At 48.2% G+C, this 21,783-nt stretch overlaps 1 protein-coding gene across 2 annotated transcripts in view; it reads left to right on the forward strand.

Moving 5' to 3' along the window:
- POC1A (POC1 centriolar protein A) overlaps positions 1–6,379 on the forward strand; it is a 44,047-nt gene extending 37,668 nt beyond the window's left edge. For both annotated transcript variants that reach the window (XM_054281032.1, XM_054281033.1), the window contains exon 11: positions 6,124–6,379. In XM_054281032.1, the coding sequence (XP_054137007.1) occupies positions 6,124–6,222 (99 nt within the window). In that variant the 3' untranslated portion in view covers positions 6,223–6,379. The remainder of the gene's footprint in view (positions 1–6,123) is intronic.
- Positions 6,380–21,783: the final 15,404 nt, after the last annotated feature.

The raw sequence follows: 21,783 nt of genomic DNA on the forward strand, positions 1-21,783 counted from the left end.
TCAGTTGCAAGGGGCTTGTGTGCCTTGTGTCTCCACCCTGTGTGGATGAAACTGGCAGAGCTTGTGGCTCATTTTTGTAGCTACCTTGATTTAATACAAAGGACAACCTTTTCTGTACCCCAGGGTCCCTTTGGTCGCTGTGATACTGGTACTGATCATGCTGCTTGCTCTGGCAAATACTGGAATTTTTGTGCATGCTTGTTTGGTTTTCCTCCTGTAAAAAGCACAGTGAGCACTGCAAGTGATCACTTGTTGCTGTGCTGAGTACCACTGCAGGAGATTTGTGCATTACACCAAAGTTGCTCCTATAATTTAGTGAAAGGGTTGGTAAACTGTAATTCAGGTAATTCTGCAGAAAGTGGAGTGTGCTGGGAGTTGGAAGGAGAGGTGGCAGCTGAGAATGATAGAATGGTTTGTTTGGAAGGCACCTTAAAGTTGATCTAGTTCCAGCCCTGCTGCCAGGTCAGGTTGCTCCCAGCCCCATCCAGCCTGGCCTGGAGCACTGCCAGGGATGGGGCAGCCTCAGCACCCTCATTTTAATACTAAGGGGAGGGTAGCTGAGCACTGGCTTTGAGTTTTCTCAGTAACCATTTCCTTCTTGTAGTGCTTCAGGCTGCTAAACAAAATTCTTTACTTTTCAAGTGTCCTCAGTAGTGGATGTCTGAATGGTGGATGAAGAGAGCTGGTGGGACTATGAACTCTCATGCCCTGCACTAGAGAGCAGACAAGGAGGTTGTTTAGCAACACAACTTGAGCAGATCCTGATGAGGCCAGCCTAGTGCTGGCATCTGTCCTTCTGCAGGCATTGTCATGTGTTCCTAATGCATGTGACCCCACAGTGAGCCTTGGATGGATGTGCAAAACCTGCATTGAGGGCTCTGTGGGACTTCCTGACTCAAGTCTGTGCAGCAGCACTGACCCAAGATGTTCCTGGCCAGCCACTTTTGAAGCAAGTTACAAAGTAAACTCAGGAAGGTTCATGGCGTTGAATTAGAGAATGGGATAGTGCTGGGTCTTCCCTCACTAGCTCAGCCTGGTGTTAAATATTCTATGCAAACAGGCTTTGTGAGAGTTCACATTAGAGTCTGCCTTCAAAACCATTCAGATGGTGAGGGGCTACAGACCTGGTTTTAAATGTTTGAGGTAGCACATCTTGTTTTAGTCTGACCACATGAGGAGTCATCATTTCTGTTAGAAATCACCCCACATCTTATTTTAAACCAAAACCCACTCTGAGGTTAAGGCTTTGACCACTGGAGTAAGGCTGGTCCTTGCAGGCATTTGTTTGCTACATAAAGTGTTAATTCTATGAAAGCTTCATGCCTTGTTCTACTGTGAGATGAGACTTCTCTCCTCACTCAGTCTGAGCTGCCAGCTCTTCTGAGAATGCTTCAGAGGTGCAGAAGGTGTAGCTGGCTTGGGTGCCATCTCAAAGCTGATAAATTCCAATGTGCACTGAGGAGAGCAGCCCAGCTCTCTCTAGGTGTGCTTGGTAAGAGCAGGGATCTGCTCTGGGGGTCCAGGTGCAGCTGCTGGGCTGAGGGGCACTGGCTGCAGGTTGGGGCAAAGCCCAGCAGGGGATGGGAGGAGGAGAAGCTGTTCTTGCCAGACAGGTTCGTGCTTGAACTCTCTGCATAAGTTCCCCCATGAGCCTTTCAATCTTGCAGCTGCAGTTTGGAGTTGTGAGCTGTGATTAGTGGTGGGAGTTAAGGTTTTTTTCCTCCTGTAAAAGGTAGGGAGGGCTACCCCAGTGCAAACCCTTCCCATGTAGTTTATTTCACTCATTGCATTAGTTTAGAGAAAGGGCTCCCAAGCTTAATTTACCTGGCTGCCCCTTGGATGCTAAGGCAGCATTTTTATGATGCAGTTCACATGTACTTCCTGGCCATGTTTGGGAGTAAAGTGGGCACTGAAATTGCTCATTTTAGGGAAAATCACCTGAAGTTACAGCAGGGCATCTTTGAAAACACACCTGCACTGGCCATGCTTGTTACAGAGGGCAGAGCTCTCTGACCTGCAACTCCAGTTCAAATGTGACAAGTCCTATTCTGGAAATCTATGGGCAATCTGTAGTTTTCAATGGACCTTTTAAAAACCATCAATCCTTAAGTTCTGCTTTTTATCCACACAGTCGAGTGGAGAAAGTGTGGGTGCAGAAACTTACAAACTTCTGCATTTGTTGTGTGCTTATTGTTGATGATTATTTTTTTATAAATTGAAAAGAAAATGCTGTCTTCATAAATTAACATGTCAGATAGGGAAGAAAAATCTGAAGAGGCAGAAGTAATGTTTTTTCTTTGAGCTGTTTGATATGTTAGTGCTCTGCAAAATGTTTTAGCATATGCTTAGAAAAAGCAGTGGAGCAAACTTATGAGAATCTTTTTAAGTAAAGCTAGGAAACTACTTCTGCTTCCTTTGAGATCAGTGGAGAGAGGGATTTTCTGCTATGAAGAAACAGGAATAGAAGTGCAAGTGTCCTATTTTTCCTGCACAGAGCCAAGAACACATCTGTGGTGCAGTCAGTGTGCAGGATCATATCCCTTGTAGGTTCAGCCAAGCTGTTGTTACTGTTCTGAGGAACTGCTTGTCCATACCTTTTGGGAGAGTTTCCTGATTGTTGATGATCAGTCAGGCAGTTCTGTCCCCTGTGCTATTCCATGGCTAGCTCAGAGCCACTGTGGCTGCATACTGGAAAGGCCCTTTGGCTTTGCAGAGAGTGTCCCTGAGCAGGCTGAGCTGAGCATTAGTTATTCCATTAGTTATTCCCTGCCTGCCTTGCCCCCAGCTCCAGGCTGAGTCCTGCTTTGGCCCATCTGGCTGGCTGGATCTCTCCTTTCAGGGGCTCCTCTGCTGCTCCAGAGCCTTGCTGGTGACCTCTGCTCCCTGGCTCTGGACTCCTGTTCAGCTTTCCTTCCATGCTGGTGGAACTGGTTTCTTTTGGCATTCAGTTAGCACCTGGTTCTCCTTATCTGTCCTCCTCAAAAGCCCCTCCAGGGCTGCTGCAGAAGCTTCAGCCCTAAGGCCAGTGGCTTTTGAACTGTCTCTGCTGCTTAAGAGGGACTAAGGAAGAGATACCATGAGAGCATCTTGGCAGCATCCCAAATCACTGTTATTTGGGTTGTAAAAGTAACATGGAGGAATGGCATAAGGGACCTGTCTTCAGGTAAGCAAGCATGACTACTGGGGGCCTCAGTTCAGGTGTCCTGGGGGAGGATGGCAGTGAATATTCCCCAGAATTTTTAACTAAATTGGAGGCAACTTTTTATTTATCCATAGCTTCTCATTAATGTTTCCAAACAGAAGATTGGTTTTTTTCAATGTTGAGTCTGTGAAGATAAATGAAGACCAATGTTGCCAGAAGTGTTGGTAGAAGTGATTTAAGTTTTCTGTGAAAAATTCCTGTGTTCTGTTCTGGTGCCCATAGTAATACTCAGTATATTACTGCAATGTCAAAAACACTCCTTAAAAAATAAATAGCTTGTTTTTTTTTTCTTGTTTAAGCCTAAACTGTTGTCCTTTTGCCAATTTGAGCCAGGACTTCAATAAATTATCCAGCATTTACTCCCTGGTGCGTAATGGAGACATGCACTGAGTTCCTGACACACCAGGAAGCCCAGATCTGTCTCAGAGTGCAGACTGGGCTCTGTGAATCCTCACTGGATCTGGCTAACAGTGTTCTCCTCCTTGGCTTAACTGCTGGTTTGTTATCTTTGAGAAGCCATAGCAAAAGCCTGCAGGAGTTGAATGGGTGCAGTTTCATTTGCCTCCTGAGAATGGCTTGCTTTATAAATAGCAGCATGGAAATATTGTAAAACTTTCAGCTGCTAATAAAGGAGCTTTTCTGTGCAAGTTGTAATATAGCACTTGTAGCAGCTGGGCAGTATTTGTGCTTTCCCTTACCTTCCTAGGATATCAGATGCCCTGGCTATTTATATTCATCATATATTCAAGTCTAAATGGACTAGAGTCATTGATTCCTACTTTGTTCTTCCTGAATTTAATTTCTGACTGCTACTTTTCCACTTTTAGTTTCCAAAAAATACTTACTGCAAGTTTCTGCTTATACTTACATGCAATTTCCATTCCAATAAACATTTTCCTTACAGCTTTCTCACAAATTCAACACTCTGTGAAAGCTGCTTTGCTTGTGTCTGATGGTGCTGTGTGTAACAGCTCTTAACTCCTATTGACAGGATCATGGTGGCAGTAAATCATGGAACAGAGGAGCCACAAGTGATCTGGGCATTGCTTCTGGCAGGGCAGTGTGACTGGGCCTTTAATTCAGCTGATTACCTTTCTAAAGGAAATTTGATGCAATGTTTCATTCTCTCTCTTTTTATTGGAGTGTTGAGTTACTAGTTCATTTTTCAGATAGAAAAGCCAGGATCCCTACTGGTTTTCATTCTCTGTCTGGTTGCTTAAAGGGTAAGATCTTTGCTGTAAAGCCTTGGTAGACATTTGGCCTGCTGTGTTCTGCCCTTGGTGGCTTTGTCCTGGTCTCCAAGACAGTCACTAGGCAATGGCATGGCTGGATGTGGAAAAGATTAAGTCTTCTTTCCTTTGAATAGATGGGAGGGCTCCTGCAGGCTCTGGGGCACCTGGGATGTTACCTGCTGACTCCACAGTGTTTCTTCTGGTTCTCTGTGTACTTGAGTTCCTGTGCCTCTGAGGGATGGAAGTAGAGGAGGAAAAAACTTAAATGCTGTTGGTGCTGTAGCCTGTGGAATATTTGGGGAATGCAGGGTTTATTCTTTCAGGTGAAGCTTTCTACAGCTGCAGCAGAGCTCTTCTGCCTTGTAACAGGTCAGAAATAAGAAATATATTAGAAATAAGCTTTGAACTGTGTTTAGGGAGGAGAAGGTGCATTATGATGCACTGGACAACCTCAAGCCCTTCCTGACTTCCTTGATGTAATCTTGCAAGATGGCTTTGCCTTATGCCTGCTGTTTTTACTATGTCTTGTTTTCTCTTCTCCCTCACGACTTGTCTCATTCCCCAAATCATTTTACAGCAGACTTTTCTTAGTCTCAAGTGGCCTTAGCCAAGCTATTTCCTCTCTTTGTGCTTTCGTTTCCCCAGCTGTAAAATGGGGATAATGAGACCTGCTTGCTTTTGTCAGGCACTTAGAGATGTGCTTACGAAATGTGCTATTAAAAGGCTTTCTATGTATAACTGCTATACAAACAGCAGTTGGCCAAGTTTATTTGAATTACTTTATTAAAGTCCAAGGTTCTGAGCATCCTTTGTTTTTAGCAGAGGATGTTATTTATGCAGTAAAAATGCCCAAAATGTGAAGCTATCGATCGTTGCTGATAAGTTTATGGATATTAAAGCATTAAATCATCGCCACCCATTATCAGCCGTTCTGGTGTCTCTGGAAGCTGAAAGTGGTTGTGCATAGCTGGGGCCCTTGATTATCTTAGAGTGATCAATAAAAGGTTTTCAGCAGAAGCTTTTATTGCCACGTGGTTAAAATGTTCTTCCTGTGCATCCTGTACATGATGACTTCAGCTCCAGGAGAAAGAGAGCAATCCTTTGCAGGGTAAGTGGATTACACAAAGAAATGTAGGCATTATGTTGAGGGAGATATTGCCACTTGTGGAGTGGAGTTTTTCCCCTCCATCTCCTGCTGTATTGTCTTGGGCAGGGAAGGTTTTCTTGCCTATCATGGTGCTTGTCCAGCAAGTTTTGAGTGTTTTAATTACATCAGACCCATGGTGTTGAGGGAAGGGGGGAAATGGTTGGAAGCAAAGAGATAAAATCAGAGCCATAACTGAGGAAAATTGTTTAAAATTTGTGTCTTGTTAGCAGAAGTGTGTCTGGTGGCTCTCCAGTGCCTGGTGCCTCATGAACCTGTCCAGGAAAGGAATTGCAGAGCCAGTGCTGAAATGGGTGCTTGGTGGTGTCTGCAGGAGGGCTTTGTGCCCACTGTCTGCTATTGCTCCTCTCTGAAGTCATGCAGGGCTCTGCCCTCCTGGAATACTGACACTGGAGTTCCAGCCTAGAAATACCTCGAAATATTCCTGTGAATTTAGCATTTTATTGGGCACATTTTATTGAGAGTGCAGTGTGCAGTGTGTCTTTGTCAGTAGCTCAACAGCAGCTTTCACTTGTGTTTTGCAGACAGTTTCCATCCTGGAGCAGAGGCTGACACTCACTGAAGACAAGCTGAAGGAATGTCTTGAGACTCAGCAGAAAATCATTCAGAGCAGAACAAACTGATTTCCTGAGATCAGACAGGAGCTGAAGGAGTTGGGAGGTTTGAGGTTATGTGTGTTCCTAACAGACTGTGTGTGACCTGCTTTTACAATTTTGAGCACAATCTATTTTTCAATTGGAATGTATAGTTACTGTATCTGTAAATAGCTTTGTTACTTCACTAAAATAAAAGCAATATTTTATTCCTAATTGTGGGTAACAATTGTGATCTCTTGTGCTTTCCAGAAGTCCAGCAGCCAGCATGTGGACTGAAGGTCACATCTTTCCTGTCTCTGGTCCTACTAAGTTACAGTGTGTAAGCACCTTGGAGTTGCCAGATGCCTGGCCCAGGCTGTACTAGGCCAGTTGCTGAGGCATGTGCTGCCTGAAGGTGAGGAGCTCTCAGGATATCTGGGGCAGTGGTATCTGTTTTCACCTCTGCTCTAGGACCATATTGAGCTTTCATCTCTGCTCTAGAGCCATATCAAGCAGGTGAGGTCCTGTGCAACTGGCACCTGGAAGGGTTTGTCTCAGCCAAGTCTCACACAGCAAATCTGACACAGCAGCTGAGCCCCTGGGTGATATTTGTGCAGAGGTGATTAAATCTGTCACATTCAACCTGCTCCCATGTGCAACAGGAAAAGTGATTGAGGCTGGAACAGAGGCCCCACTGTGTCAGATGCAGGGTAATTTCCAAGGAGATTTTGCTTCATCTTTGCTTCTTAAATTAAAGACAGGGCAAAGGGACAGGAAGTGGAATGTTTTCTCCATCATGGAACTCCCCTCTTCTCATACTGGACTGCCTTTAATTTTTGGTCGTTTTGCAGATGTTTTCACTATTGAGTAGCTCATCACTGGCACCTTCCTCCCCTCATTGCTCCTCCTGACTGTTCTGGGGCTTGAGCAGCTGCTCAGTATGTAGCTGCACAAGAATTTGGACTTCTGGGAGATCCTGTCTGCAACACCTCTTCTGCTAACACATACTGGTGGTCTCCTTTCCTGCAATAAACTCTGACCCACATTCCTGGAGAAACTTGAGCACCCTGGAGTTACCTTCCTCACCACTATGTGTCTGAGCTCTGCAGACAGGGAGGCTGCCTCAGTCCCTGCCCTTGGTGGTACCTTGTGCCACAGCCCCTGCCAGCCCTGCACAGCTTCCAGGGCCTCCATCTCCACGTGTGTTGTGGCACTCTGGATGCTTCCCTGAGGACAGGCTGGCGTCCTTACTTCACATGGGGTTTAGCTGGTTCCAAGGCCAGGTTGTGTGGTATTGGCTTTGGGATGGTTTCAGGTGTTGCACCTGGTTTTGTTGCAGGCTGTGTTGGCTGGGACAGTTCCTTGGTGGTGTTAGTGCTCCTCATCCCTCATGGGGGGCAGCTGGTTGTGTTTCCTGCCAGCCACTAGGAAGCTTCTGGTCTCCTTCCCTCCTGGTCCTTTGTACATCTCTAAGAGCCCCTTGCTGGCATGATCACAATATTTCACTCCATTTGTGAGAGGCTGAGAGCTTTCTCATTTCCATGCTTGGTTGATGATGAGTTTCTCTCTGCTCTGCCACAGACTTTGTTTTCTGTTTCCAGGCTCTGAGTCTGATAAATCATTACTTTCCCTTAATGGAATCAATTCAGTGGTGATACTCTGTGCTCTTGCTCTAAGCTTTCAGTGGCTTTTTGCTGAGAGCCTGACATCATTTTCATTGAAATGAGCTTGTGTGGTGATGCAGATGGGTGGGGAGGAGGGGACTCAAAGATGCTGTGGCAAATTTGCTGCTGGAAAAACAGCTGTTCCTGCCCTGATCTGCTGCCACTGAAACAATGACAAAAATCAGTTGCAAGAGCCTAAACTTTCAACGTGATCCTCAGTGTTGTGGACTGGCCTTTGGGATTGGGGTGTGGAGGGGAAAATTGAAACATTCCTATATCAGTTTTTAAGCTCAGGTAGAGTGTGGTGCTAATAATGCCAAAGTTGTGGATTTGATCCCTGTATGGGCCATTCACTTGAGAGTTCGATTCAATAATCCTTGTGGGTTCCTTCCAGCTCAGAATATTCTGTGTTTTACTTTAAAAATAGCCTTTGCATCCTTTTAATGTGTGGCTTCTAATGTCTTAGAGACACAGAAGCAACTGTATATAGTATTTTAGAGAGGATGGCAGTACAATTAACACATTTCATGTGTGTCCAGAGGTGCCCGCATTTGGGCACTTTTGATACACAGATGCTTTTCCTTTTCAGATGTTCTGAGTGAATCCATTTGAAAGATGTAATTGTGCTTCTGAAACAGGTTAAATGCTCAAGTGCTGAGGACAAGTGGGATATTGGGTGTTGTGTTTTAACCTCAGATGGCAGCTAATCCCCACCCAGTCCCTCACCTCAATGGGATGGGGAAGAAAATCAGAAGACTAAAGAAAACTTGTGGATTGAGATAAAGACAGTTGATCAGGTAAAGCAAAATGTGGAATTCATTCACCACTTCCCATGGGCAGGCAGGTGTTCAGCCATCCCCAGGACAGCAGGGCTCCATCACATGTACTGATGACTTGGAAGGACAAATGCCAGCACTGTGAATGCCCTCCCTTTCTCTCTCTTTCCCCAGCTTTATATGCTGAGCATGATGCCACATGGTTGGAATATCCCTTGGGTCAGCTGGGCTCAGCTGTCCTGGTTGTTCCCTCCCAACTCTGTCCCTCAGCCTCCTCTCTTGGGGTGGGGTGAGAAGCAGAAAGGGCCTTGGCTCTGTGTAAAGCACTGCTCAGCAGCAAGTAGAGCATCCCTGAATTATCAGCTCTGTTACCAGCACTAATCTGAAACAGCCATATAGGAGCTACTGGGTAAAAACATAAACTCTATCCCAATCAAAAGCAGCAGATTGGGAAAATTGCTTTTCTTACCTTCTGTTCCATGTTGTTGTAGTGGTAACCCTGGGTGGATGGCAGTGGGGAGTCAGAAGGAGAGGGAATCTTACAACCTGGATATGATTTAGGAGGCAAGAAAAAGATTCTGACAATATTAACTACCTCCTTTATCCTAAATCTCAGCAACTTCATTTTCCCCCTTACAACCCTCCTACCTGGAATAGGACTTAAAATGTGCCAGCACTTCTGAAGGCTGGCTATTGCTTGAGAGGCAGGCAAGGCTTGGAAACCACAAGACTGACATTTTAATCCTTGGGCTTAGATTGAACAACAGCTTAAAAAAAAATCTCAAGGAGCCCAAATCCTTTTGTCTGTCTTTTTCTGAGGCTCTTTATCCATGAAGCATCTCAGTTTTGGAGTGCTGAGGAGAGAGTAGCCTCCAGAGTGAGTTAAACCCACTTTTACACTCATGATCTTTTTTTTTTTAATGTAGGCACATCTGCAGTGTCCCATTTGTGATGCTGTTAACTCGGGGAGCAGTGGAGCAGCCAAGTGAGGAGCAGCCTGTGGCTTGTCCTTGGGCTGCCATGGCCTCTGCACTGCTTGAGGACAAATCCTGCCTGGCAAACCTCACGTGGTGAGCTCTGTGCAGGAGGAGCCCACGAAGAGTTAAGGATTTTGTTTTGGATCTCCAAGGCACTGTGGAAGCCAAGTTCTTAAAAAAGTAGTTTAATTTGTTGCCATTACATTTGCCAGACATATGACCTCACTAAACTTTCAGCAAGGGTTCTTTGTGCTGAGATTGGCCCCTGGGGAGCCCGGTGCTGCTGCAAATGGCTTTGGCTGCTGTGAGCATGGAGCACGTTAAACATAACCATGATCTGTGAAAAAGTAAGAATCTTCAAGCACTGCCCACTTTCCTTCCTGTCTGGGAGCTGGAGTTGGACAGATACAACAGCAGAGCTTTACTGAATAGGCAGAAACAGCAGAGCACTGTGGTTGTGACTCTCCTGGCCAGGAAATGCAATGGCCAGGAGCATCCTCTGCCCACAGGCTCGTCACTGGACATGGGTCCTGCCAACTGACCAGGAAATAAAATCCAACTATGATCTAAGTAGCTGGGCTAAAACTAGCCAGCCTTGTGGTACAAATCACTTATTATATAACCTCCTTAAAGAGCTGCTTTTGAAAGAAATGTTTTTTGAAACATGAGTGAGTAGGAGGGGAGGGAAGCGAATCGTTTTACAAAGGTTTGTCACTCTGACGTGAGAGCAGGGCTGTGTTTCTTCTCTCGCTTTTAGAAATGGTTGGTTTGCAAGTACTCCTCAAGTGGCAGGACCTGATCACTGGTAGTTTTGGGAAGGAAATGAGCTGGGAAAGAAGATTCTTGTGTTGATGCACTTCTGTGGATTTGACCTGTGGATTTAGTGTGCTGTAGGAAGTTTTACGTGTGTCTCAGGGAAAGCTGGGATTTGCAGCTCTACAACAGAGCTGTCACTGCAGGCAGACATCACTCTCTAGTCCCCCTGTTCTCCTTGTCAGAGATGTCTATAAATTCCTTCCTCTGTTGAGGTACAGGTTCCATGAAAGAAGAGTTTGTCAGAGATTTGAATGTGGGGCGTCAGTGAAAAGAGTGATGGGCTTGCAGGGCACAGGTCTCTGGCATCCCTTCTTTTCTCCCTGTCTCCTTGTAGCACAGCAGCCAGTGCTGCTGGTAAAGGTGTGCTGAGAGCCTTTGTGCTGCACTGCACAAGTGGTGGCTGTCACATCAGGTGGAGTTTGAAGTTACCTGGTATCAATTCTGAGCAAAGGTGAGGGTACATGGTTAAACCAGCAAGATGGGAGAGAGTGCTGTGGGGTGGTTTCTGGTGGGGGGTGAGCACTGTGAACGCCTGGACATGTTCTGGCAAAAGGTCATTTTCTGCTTAGCTGCAGCTGAGACAGGCCAGGTGACCATTGCTCCAGGCCAGGAATTTGCCATCTGCAAGGAAGTCTTTCCCCAGTGACCACCTTTAGATTTCTTTATACTCACTCCAGCCCTTCCTCCCTGGTAATGCAATGCAGCTGGAAACACACCACTGTGTTGTCATAAAAATGCTGGGTTTGAATCAGTGCCGTCACCCAGTGCCAAAAAGCTGTCACCCCTGTTCTCCCTGGCTGTTTCTGCTCCCTGCAGGCACCTTCCATGCAGCTCATAACTCACTGCTGCCTTCCAGAGATGAGGCAAGCTGAGGATACAGTGGTGCTCTGTGTGGCACGAGGATTTTTCTGCAAATTTCCAGTGGGGAATGCTGCTGTGGCTGATCCTGCTTTCTGCAAGAGCTTGTGGCTGTGTGGAGCATGTGCCACTGGTGGTAGCTGTTCTTGCAGCTGGTGACTGAAAGGGTTAAGCTGAGCAGCTGCCTGGATGGAGCTCCTGCTTCCCCCTGGGGTGGCTGCTCCTGGCAGGGATTCCCTCCTCACATTTTCACAGCCAGAACTGAGCCTTGGTGTGCTGCAGGTCTTCCAACTGCAGGAAGGGCTTTGCCTTTTCCAGCTGAAATGAGCACCTTGGAGTGTGCTGGGCACCACGGGATCCTCTGGCAGCATGGTAAGGGCAGGGGACAAGGGTGGCATTGCAGTTCCCCCTGTGTGAGTCCCCTCTGCCACAAGGGCTCTGCCTGTCTCCTGTTAGACCTGGTCCATGAGGTGACCAGGGCTAGCTGAGATGGTTTTCATCCTGTGACAGCCCAGGGATATCCTTTTCCTTTTGTTCTTCTAGGCTGTGGTTACTTCAGAAGGCACTGTTCTTTTCATCCTGGGAGCAGTAGGTGTTGATTTCTGTGTCAGTCTTCTGATGCAGGCCTGTGGCTGGAAAAGTTTGTCATTGTGTGTTGGGTTCCCTAGGCTGGGAGCTTTTTACAGGAGTTAGGGATGAAGATCCTGGCTTTTGGCACTTTGCCCTGTGGACACCAGTCAGTAGAACCAAGGCAGAGGTAGCTGTGGTGTTGCAGAAACTCCGTGAGTGCTCCTGGAGTGAGAAAGGCAGGCTTCAAGATCATGTTTGTGAAGCAGGATCCCCAAGGTGACCTGTTTGACTCTGGCCCTATCTCTGTGCTGTTAATTAACAAATAACTGTAATGCCACTTGATCTCCTGCTTAAAGATCAATGCTTGCCTGCTGGGCTATTTTTTCTTCATAGCTCCTCTTTGTTTCTTAAGGGAGAGATTATTTGACCTGTGTATTTGTGTGATGTGTTTCTTTCTTTTACTCTATTATTTATGAAATCAATAGGTCTTAAAAAGGAACTCCTACCACAAAGTGTCTGGAGCAAGGTGTGCTGAGGAGAAAGTGAAAACCTGCCTGCTGGCCAGCCTTTCCCATCTCCCATGCTGGAGAGAAGAGGAGCTCACCTGAGCACAAAGGGGTGGATTGTCCATGAAAATGCCTTAACAGCAGCCCAGGTGATGGGGGCAGAAGCAGAAATTCTTGCCTGAGTACCTGCAGGTCACACAGTGAAGCAGGGCCAGAAATAAGGGTGGGCCATGACATTGGTGTTTTAAATTGGGCAGCCCAGGTGGGAGGTGGAGGGTATGGCCAAGCTCTGTGCTGCAGAGGATGCTGAAAATTCTTGGGATACCTTTGAGAGGAGCTGTCGGTGGTGTTGAGCAGGCTCACAGTGCTCTGGAGACATTGCAGTTGTGGTGAGGGAAAGAAACAAAGCTGAGCAAGTGTCTGTGTCTGGTCCCTTTCCCCACCCTTTGACAGCAATGGGCCTGTTGGTTTCCCTGTTTCCTGTGCTCCCTCCCCAAGGGTCAGCAGTGCATTTTGGAGGTTATGTTCTTTGCTGCAATTCCCCCACTCTGCCTCTCCTCACTGCGTGCTGCCTTCATTGCCAGCTCTCACAGCAGAAGTGAAGATGAAAGAGAGCAGAGATTATTATATTTAATAACAATGAAAATCGGTGTGGTGATTGAGGGGCTGTTTTCCTTCCTGCTCTCCCACCTACTGAAGTTGGGAAGCAGCTTTGAAATCTCACATGGTCATTTGGCCAGCCCTGTGCCAGGCTCCACTGTGGCACCAGAGGGGAGGGGAAAGCCAGGTGGCATCTGTGTTGTCTGGATTTTCCAGCCTGGCCCAGGTAGACAGGAAAGTCTTTTCTCCCCTCACTTAAATAAAAAGCCCCTTTGCCCCTTCTGTAAAGTGCTTCTTCCCTATCCCCAGCAGGTTGGCTCACCTGCCTTTTGAATGCAAATACTTGCTAATTTCCAAGTTGGGAAAGGAGCAGCAGAAAGCTAATGAAAGTCAGCTGAAGTCCTCTTTGCTTAATCCACCCCAGCAGTTCACAGTCTGGATCAAAGAGCTGTGGGATCAGCTGCCACTCGTCCTGCAAGCAGCTGCTGTGGCCCTGTCCTGGGAGCCAGGCTCTGGGAGAAGGTGCTGCAATGCCAAATGGTAAATCTCCAGCAGACACTGGAAAGGTTTTCCCTGTCTTTGAGACTGGCATGAAATGGATGCTGAGCTATCTCAGGTGTTCAGAGAGCTCAAGACTGAGTGAGTGACAAAGGGACTGTGAGTCCCATGGTTGGAGCCAGTGTGTCTGTCTGTCTGTCTGTCTGCAGTGAGTGGCAAGGCAGCGCAGCCACCAAGCCTAGGGGCAAGAGCATGCTGTGGCCTGGGCAGAAACCTCTTTAAAAGCATGCCTGTAATTCTTATCCCAGCATTTATTTAATGTCCTGGAACCCTTCTTACCCTTCATCAGCTTCCCACCACCCTGCACCAGATGCTGCTCACTGCGAGTGTCACCTCCCAGGCTCTGCAGCCAGAGTGCAGGATGTGGCAGTGACCCAAATTATTCCTGATGTGTGGCATACTCCCCTCTCCTGAGGCTCTCTGTAACCTGCCTCCATCCTCCTGAAACCCTCCTGCCTGCACACACTGGTGAGACTTTCCTGCCCACCAGGGAGGTGCTGGATCTGGCTCCACCTCCTCCCCAGGTATTTCTGCTTTGTGATTTTTGTTTGCCTCTCCTTTCCTGTAGCCTCTCAAGAAGCCTGGCCTGACTGAGAACTGTGTGCAGTGTTTCTTATCCCACCCTGGCAGTCATGGGCTTCTGCAGGCTCCACACCTGAGGTCCCCCAGTTGGTGGGTTTTGCAAAACCCTTTTCTAAAGGATTTCAGGGCCAGTTCTGTGAGACAACACAGGGCTGGAGGGAAAAATATGTACCACTTGTGTGTGCTGGTGTGTGTGAGTCTAACTACATCCAGAAGTCTGGGACAGTGCTGGGAACAGTCCTTTCTCCAGCTGGTGATCCTTCCTGGAGCCCCACCACATCCCTGCTGGGAGGTTTCTCTGCTCTCCTGTCTGGTGGAAGCTGTCACATAGGTGGGATGTCTCATAATGCCAGCATGGCACAGACATCCTTGGGATCTTTGCTGGAGACCTGTGAGGTGTGAGAGGCCATACTCCAGCCACCCTTCATGGACAGGGATCCTGACTCACTGGGAGGTGCAGTGACTTGTTTCAGACCGTGGCACTTGCCTGCAGTGGTTGTGCTGTGGCCTCCAGCTGGAGCATGGTGAGGCAGGTTTGGTTGCAGCTGCCTGGGTGCTGCTGGCAGTGGGAGTGTGGTGGCTGGAGCATCCAGCTGTGGTGCCACAGCCTCAGCTCAGCTGGCCCTTGCAGCCTGTGTGGGGCTCAGCTTTGCAGCTGCAGTGGCTGAGCCAACATCAGCACCTGTGTTTCTGTTTCTTTTGGCTGTCCTGTGGGACCCTTGTGACTTTCCCTACTGGAAGGCACCCCAGAGTTTGGGTGCTGGGTAGGGATGTGGTGTTGCATCAAAAGTTTGGTTTGGCTCTGAGCTCCCTGTCCTGGGCTGGAGCTCGTGATTGACCCTGGAGGCCCCTGGAGACCTGGGCCGCCTTCTCCATAGATAGGGATAATATTGCTATGAAAGGGGTGGTGTGGAAGTCAAAGCTAAGTGGTACCAGAGTTACTGGAGAAAGACCTGCTGGTGTGGAAAGCTACAGGAAAACCCGCTGTGGTGATGTTCCCTCTGTTGTTACAGTCCAGGAGGTGGAAATGTCAGCCAAAACAGAGGCTGCTGAGGGTGAACCAGTCTCTTTGGAGATTGCAGACAGCATCCTAAAGACATGTCCTCACAGTTCCTGCATCCCTCACCTGTGTCTGTGCTTGGCTGAGGAAATAGCTCCTGGCTGTGTTGAAATGTGTTTGGTTGGTGACAGCCCAGGTGCAGAGCTCTGGGTGCTCTTTCATTTCCAGTGCATCTTGCAGCTCATCTCTTGAGTGCTTTCTCAAGAGGCTTTCTTGTCTTCCACACCAAACCTCCTCCCTTGTTGACTCTTCACAGGATGGTTTCTACACTTGGATTTTGTGTCTTAATTCTTTCTCTTTGTCTCCTGAGGGTTTCATGCCTGTTAGGCTCACTGGAGATCTCTGAGAAGGAAGGGATCCTTCTCTCCTTTTTTCTTCCCTGCAGACTGCATCTCTTGATAAAAGGCCCTTCTCCCTGTTGTGTTGTGCTGAGTGACCAGAGTGTGTCCCTGCTTCAAGTCCATTTTCTTGGCTCTCCCTCAATATGCTCAGAATTTGCTGATAGGATTTGCAGTTCCTGAGAACCACATTTTCCTCAAGCATCAGGGGTGGAACAGACTATCACCACCACTTTGAGACTGGTTTCCTTGGTCGTGGGCTTCAGGTGCAAATCCCAAAATTAAGGTTTCCTTCCCAAAGGCTTGCAGAGTGCAAGAGAAAGCATCTCCTGTTGTCCAGCAAGTGCCATACATAGTGTGTTACTGATAAGCACAGTGATATCCTGCAGTGTGAACTCACCTCTCAAACCTGACCCAGGGAGCTTGTGCTGTGAGATAAGGCTGTGCTGGATGGGATCTGCCCTGGCTGGCTGTGTTACACCTGCATTGCACAAAGTGGCTTGTCAGGCAGTGTTACATCTTTCCCTAATGTGTTTGGGGTGATACCTGCACTTTCACCATTGCTCAGGGTGGAGGAGAGCCCTCACCATGGCTCAGGGCATGAGGAGAGGCTGCTGCAATAGGCAGGGGAAGGAGCCAGGAGATGAGGCTCCTGCTGCTTAAGCTGGCTGCTGTGGAGTAGGAGGATTTCAGAAAAAATCCACACGATTTGGACTGCCCAACACTTCCCCTGAGCTTGTGAGCTTGACCTGCCCTCAGGCAGCTCATTCCCCCACCCTGTGCTGTGTGGGGCTGTGCAGCTGAGGGAAGCTGGGGAGGTTGTGTCCTCCCCCAGCCACAGGGGAGGATTAGCTCCCTAAACCATGCCAAGACAATAAGCTGCAGATCAAAGCAGATGAGGTTGGCCAGGCTGTGTGCACTCCATCTGCCCTTTGTCACCCATGGATCCTGCCTGGGGGTCCGAGGGTCACCCAGCCTGGGGAAACAGTGCTCTGGTGGTCTCTGTGCAGATTGTGGAGACAGATTAGGCTGCATGGGAGGCATAATCAGGAGATTATCATACCTTCTCTTAAATGCCATCTCTTATCATACCTTCTCTTGTCTTAAATGCCATCTCTTATCTAAATGCCCTCAGTTGTGCCTTCTGCAACAAAAGCTTACAGGTCTGAGTTTACCAGGTGGTTGCTGTGGTGTGGCTGGGTGAGCTGCAGATGCCTGGCTGTGAAGGGAAGCTTGCAATATCTTGTCTTTGGTGCATGATGCTTGTGGAAAGCCTCTGGGCTGGTTGACCTGGAGTCTCTGTACTGCTCTAGAGAGTGAGGTTTTGTGTTGTGGAGCTGAAAATGATGAATGAAGGCTGGGGAATGTGGGTCTCCAGCTGCACCCCAGTTTTCTGGAACAGAACATCTGCACTGTTAGGAAACACTTAACTGGTGTAAGCTCTTGTTGAAGGAGCTGGGTTTTACTGCAGCAGGAATGTCCTCAGTCAGGGCAGATGCCTGCTCTTCTCAGAGCCCATCCAGTGTTTCTGCACAAGCTCATTTTGTGTGGGCTGTTTCAGAGCTCTGACAGTTATAAAATCTTACAGCCCAGGTCAGTAAAACTTCTGCTTGGCTCCCAGGCTGAGGGAGCTGGTGTCACTGGAGGCAGTGCTGAGCGGGCCATGGTTTTGTACCTTCCATCAGGAACCAGGTGGGTCTAGGAGAAATGCTGACTGCCTTTCTTGAGGTGCTGGAGAGCTGAGGTAGAGCTGACAGCTCTGGGAAATGTGTCATACCTGTTGCAGGTGTTCAGGAAGTGTTTGAAGTGCATGCTGCACACAGAACTGTCCCTCTGCCCAGGACCCAGGTGGGGTGTGAGCTGTGCCAGGGTACACAGTCGTGGGCAAGGATGGACAAGTACCTTGGTGGAAATAGTGACACTATTGCATTCTCTGATGAGCTGGCTTTCCTGATTTCCCACTCCAATTTTGGCACGTGTGGATAGAAAAACAAGTGTGAATATTTTCCCATAAAAAGTGCCTTTGTTTTCCAGCACACTCCAGATCTGATAGAAATGTTTTGGGGTGGGAGGGATTAATTGCCCTTAGCACAAGCTCATTTTGCAATGCAGGTGTAAGGTGTAATGGCACATCCTTTATCAGGAACTTGGAGCCTCATTGCTCTCTTAGAGCTAATTCTGACTTTTTTTCCTGTTACACAGATCCCATAGATGTTTCCATATACTCAGTTGTGTTGTGGAGGACGAATCAAGCAGCAATTTTCTGGTTTTCATTCATGCTTAGAGACCTCTGGGGTCTTTGAGGGAAAAAAATGACAATTTTCTTTTATGACAAAAAGAAAATTTATTGTCCTGTTTGAAATTGCTTGTTTCTTATTGCTTAGTTGTTCTTAGTTTCTTAGTCTTCCAAGGGACAAGTGGTTATGATTTCCCTGCTGTTATTGAAATATGATAGGCTTCTCATTGGGTAGCATTGGGGAAAATTTTCTTTACCAAAAGTGGAAATTTTGGGAGTCAATTTAGTGCTTCAGCAGGAGTCATTCTGCAACACCAGCAAATGGCCTTTGCTGCCAGCCAGCATCTACTGACTTGCTGTGAGTGAAGCTGGGTGAAAGATTCAGGTGAACAGCAATTCTGCAAAAAAATGTCACTTCCTTTGCCCTGAGCCCATCACAGATTTAGGCTGACTTTGGTCAGGGCAGTGCTGGGATTTTTGCTGCTCCCCTTTGCTCAAAGCACTCCCTTGGAATTGCATCCAGGTGCAACTTCCTCTTGCATCTGGAAAGATCTGAATCCATTTTGCCCAGTTCCTAAATCCCATCACCTTGTTTTGTTCAGCATTTTTTCAGTCATGTAAGAAGCTGCTCAGTTTGTCCTGTGTTGAAGCTCATGGAGATGAGGGAAGATAAAGTCTTAAATGATCATTGGCATTGGGACATCAGAGCTGATTTCTAAGGTGTCAGGGAGGAAAAGGCTCTAAATCACACCCCCTGGCACCCTGATGTTCCCTGCTTGGCTGGGGACACCTGCATGCTTCCCCCCTGGCCTTGGATGACAAAATGACTCCTTGATGTTCGTGGTGTCCCCTTCCAGGTGTTGTGGTCCTTCACCACAAGCCTTGGAGGGCTGCTGTGACCCTTGGGTTCAAGAGGAAATCAAGGAGAATTCAGCAACTTTTGTGCCCCTGGAAAATCCTTGCAAATATTTGCCCTGGACTGAAGAGCAAGGGAAAAGTGACCAAATAAATGGGAATCCTCCAGAGCAACAATGTCCCAGGCACAGCAGCTGTTCAGAGCAACAAAGCAATTGAGCTGGACTCCCTTTCCTCACACACAGACCTTCCACTGAGGCTCTCCAGGGAACAGACCTGAGGTCTAATTCCAGAGATCTGGGCTGGAGGAACTGGCCCTGGGGACAAGTGCAGCAAGGATGTTGTCTCCCCTGCTGGGTGTTGGGATGTGATGATGCAGCCCTGTGTAGGTGTCAAATGTCAGCATGAATGTTTACCCAAGGGTGCCTGACGTGACGTGCAAGGACCTGCCTGTCATTTTGGACCATCTGTTTCTTGCTGTGGAGGTGTCTCTTGCCTTTCCTGGTGTCTTCCTCAGCCTGGTTCTTCTCTTTCCAGTCATGGTCCCTTACTGCAGGTGCTGCTCTCTCCCTCTTCCTGGTCTCCTATCCTAAGCCTGCTCTGCAGCCTTCTTCCCACCAACATCCTGGTGCTGGGTTTGGGTTTTTGTGGTGGATTTGATTCCCCTTTTGTGAACTTGTTTTTCCTCATTTAAGTGGCTCTTGCTGTCTCTCCCTCCCCTTGGCATGGAAGAGACATGCTCAGGCTCTGCCTGTCTGACTTGCACTTGCTCAAGCCCTGGGGACTGCAGAGCTTGTCCTGACGTGATCCTGCAGCAGTGGAGAACACCTGTAACACAGGGGAGAGAGATTCACTGCTGGAGTAACCAGGGAAATGGTTACTGACTGCCTTGGAGCCCTTATGTGGCTCTCCCAAAGGACTCTGCTCAGGGAAAAGCTCCCCTGGTTGTTTCCCCTCCCTGTTCAGGGCTTGGCAGCACTGTAGGAGAGTGTGTTTGTGCATCTGTGGGTGATTCTTACCCTGACCCCACAGCAGTGGGTCCCTGGTGCAGGGGGAAGGGGCCATGTGCCCACTGCAGCCTCATGTCAAGTGGGATGTGACTGTAGTCAGTTCTGCCTTGTTTTTGGTGTCAGGGAAGGGATCATCCCTTTGTCTCCCACCTCTGAGACAGGAGTTTTGTTCTGCTGGGGGGGTGCCTTTCTCTGAGTGAGAGGGGAAGAGCAGGGAGGAACAATGGCAGTAAGATCTGATCCTGTCATTTCCCTCCCAGCCCTGTGTAGGCCTGGGCACTGTCTGCCCCAGCCACCACCACAGCTTTTGGGTGGGCACAGGGTGTCCTGTGCCTTGGCATCTCTCCTCTGGCCATGTGGTTTCTCCTGGCATTGTGGTTTCTCCTCCCAGGGCAGATGATGAATGAAGGAGAGCAGTTCCCAGGACATCTCTCCTGGGTAGTCCTCTATGGTGCTATGGTGATTTATTTTGCAGGATTGATGTGTTGTGCACTTTTCTCTCTGGCTGATTCAAGCAAACACACACAAATAACTCTGCTTTTATCTGCCCAGGTCCAGACCCTGCTCAAAGCCTCCTCCTGGCATGAGTCACTCCTGGGCAATCCCTGGAGAAAATAGATGTGGTAATTCAGTTGCAGGTCCCATCCTTTTCTCACGGCCCTGTGGTCAGCTGGCTTTGTCAGATGTGCTCCAGGTGGCTGACAGGAGAGCAGGGTGCTCTGAGCAGGAGCCTTGCATCAGCCAAGTGTCTCTTCCTGCCTCTCCTGCTGCTCCAGCCCTCCCAGAGGGATCCTCCTGGTTGGCAGGGTACTTGTCCCACAGCCACTTTGGGACACTTTCTGTCAGCTGTGACACTTTGGGTCTGATAGAGGTGCTGGTGTAAACTGGGTTCTTGATCCATTGAGTAATTCATATGAAGTAATTCATAAAAAATGTGCACTGTCACTTTTGTTGATGTCCTGGCCTTTGCTGGTTTCTGTGAGGGTAAATTTTGTTCACTGAAATTTTTTTTGTTTTTACAGAATGCCTTTTTATCATCTTGTTTTCCTTTCTCCTGTTTTGCCTTTCTGTGTCCTCCTTTTTAATCCTAAAGTAAAACTTCATCATAAGCTAAAATCCATATTTTAGGAAAAAACAACACATAAAATTGATGGGGGAAGCTGGAATCCAATTTGATGAATAATAAATAATCCTGGACTCAGAAAAGCCTCTGCTATTTTTCTCAAAGCATCCAGTGCACTACTGGCTTGATTGGCTGCTATAAATATTGGCCAGGTTTCTTTCAACCCTTGGGAAGGTAAGTGAGAGGCCAGTGCCAGGCTTGGGATGATGAAAGGGCCAGAGGAAGGGGCAGGTGTGTAACTGTGAGCAGGGAGCCCAGCCCCAGTGTGGGCTGGCAGCTCAGGGTGCAGCACAGAGCCCTGTGCTTGATGTGGGATCTCCCTTTGCCATGGCTCCAGCACCAGCCTGGGCCAGAAATTGCACTGCTTCCAGCATGGCAGAGTGCTGGCTCCCTCCAGCATGGCAGGATGATGGCTCTGGCTCCATCCAGCATGGCAGGGTGCTGGGAACCTTCCTGCCCACACAAAGAGCTGAACCTTGGTGACAGGCACTGGGTGCACCCTGATATTTCCATGCTGCTTGAGGCTGAGGGGTTTGGAGAGCTGACACTCCTCACACAGCCTGGAGTGATGGAGCAGTTGGACATCAGTGAGCAGCTTGGGGATGTCCTTCCTTCCTTCCTAGGGCCTTAGAGGAGCATTTTTGCTTCGTCAAGACCCACTTGTGACAGCTGGAGCTTTGTCCTCTCTCTGTCTTCAGTGAGTCAAGTTTTTATTCTGCTTTCCTTCACAATCTGCATGATCATAGGGCCATAGAATGGTTTGGGTTGGCATGGGCCTTAAAGATCATTGAGTTCCACTTCCATGCCTTGGAGATGAGCTTTTCTAGATGATACCTTTCACTAGATGAGCTTGCTCAAAGCCCCTGTGCAATCTTGAACATGGAGCCCTTTGTGCTTGACATGCTGGCAGCTCCTAAACTCACAGGACTTGTCTGCCTCTCATCTTTCCATGCTTACAATGCCCTTGCTGCTGTTCAGCTTCAGCACAGCAGGCCTCTGTCCTGCCCCCTGGGGCAGGTTGCTGCAGGATTGAGTGTGGTCCTTTCTGGCACAGCCTGAGCCTTGGGTTTGGACTTGTCC

This window comes from Melozone crissalis, unplaced genomic scaffold, assembly GCF_028551555.1.
Source record: "Melozone crissalis strain CALT ecotype California unplaced genomic scaffold, PUWL_Pcris_2 ptg000029l_1, whole genome shotgun sequence".
NCBI lineage: Eukaryota > Metazoa > Chordata > Aves > Passeriformes > Passerellidae > Melozone > Melozone crissalis.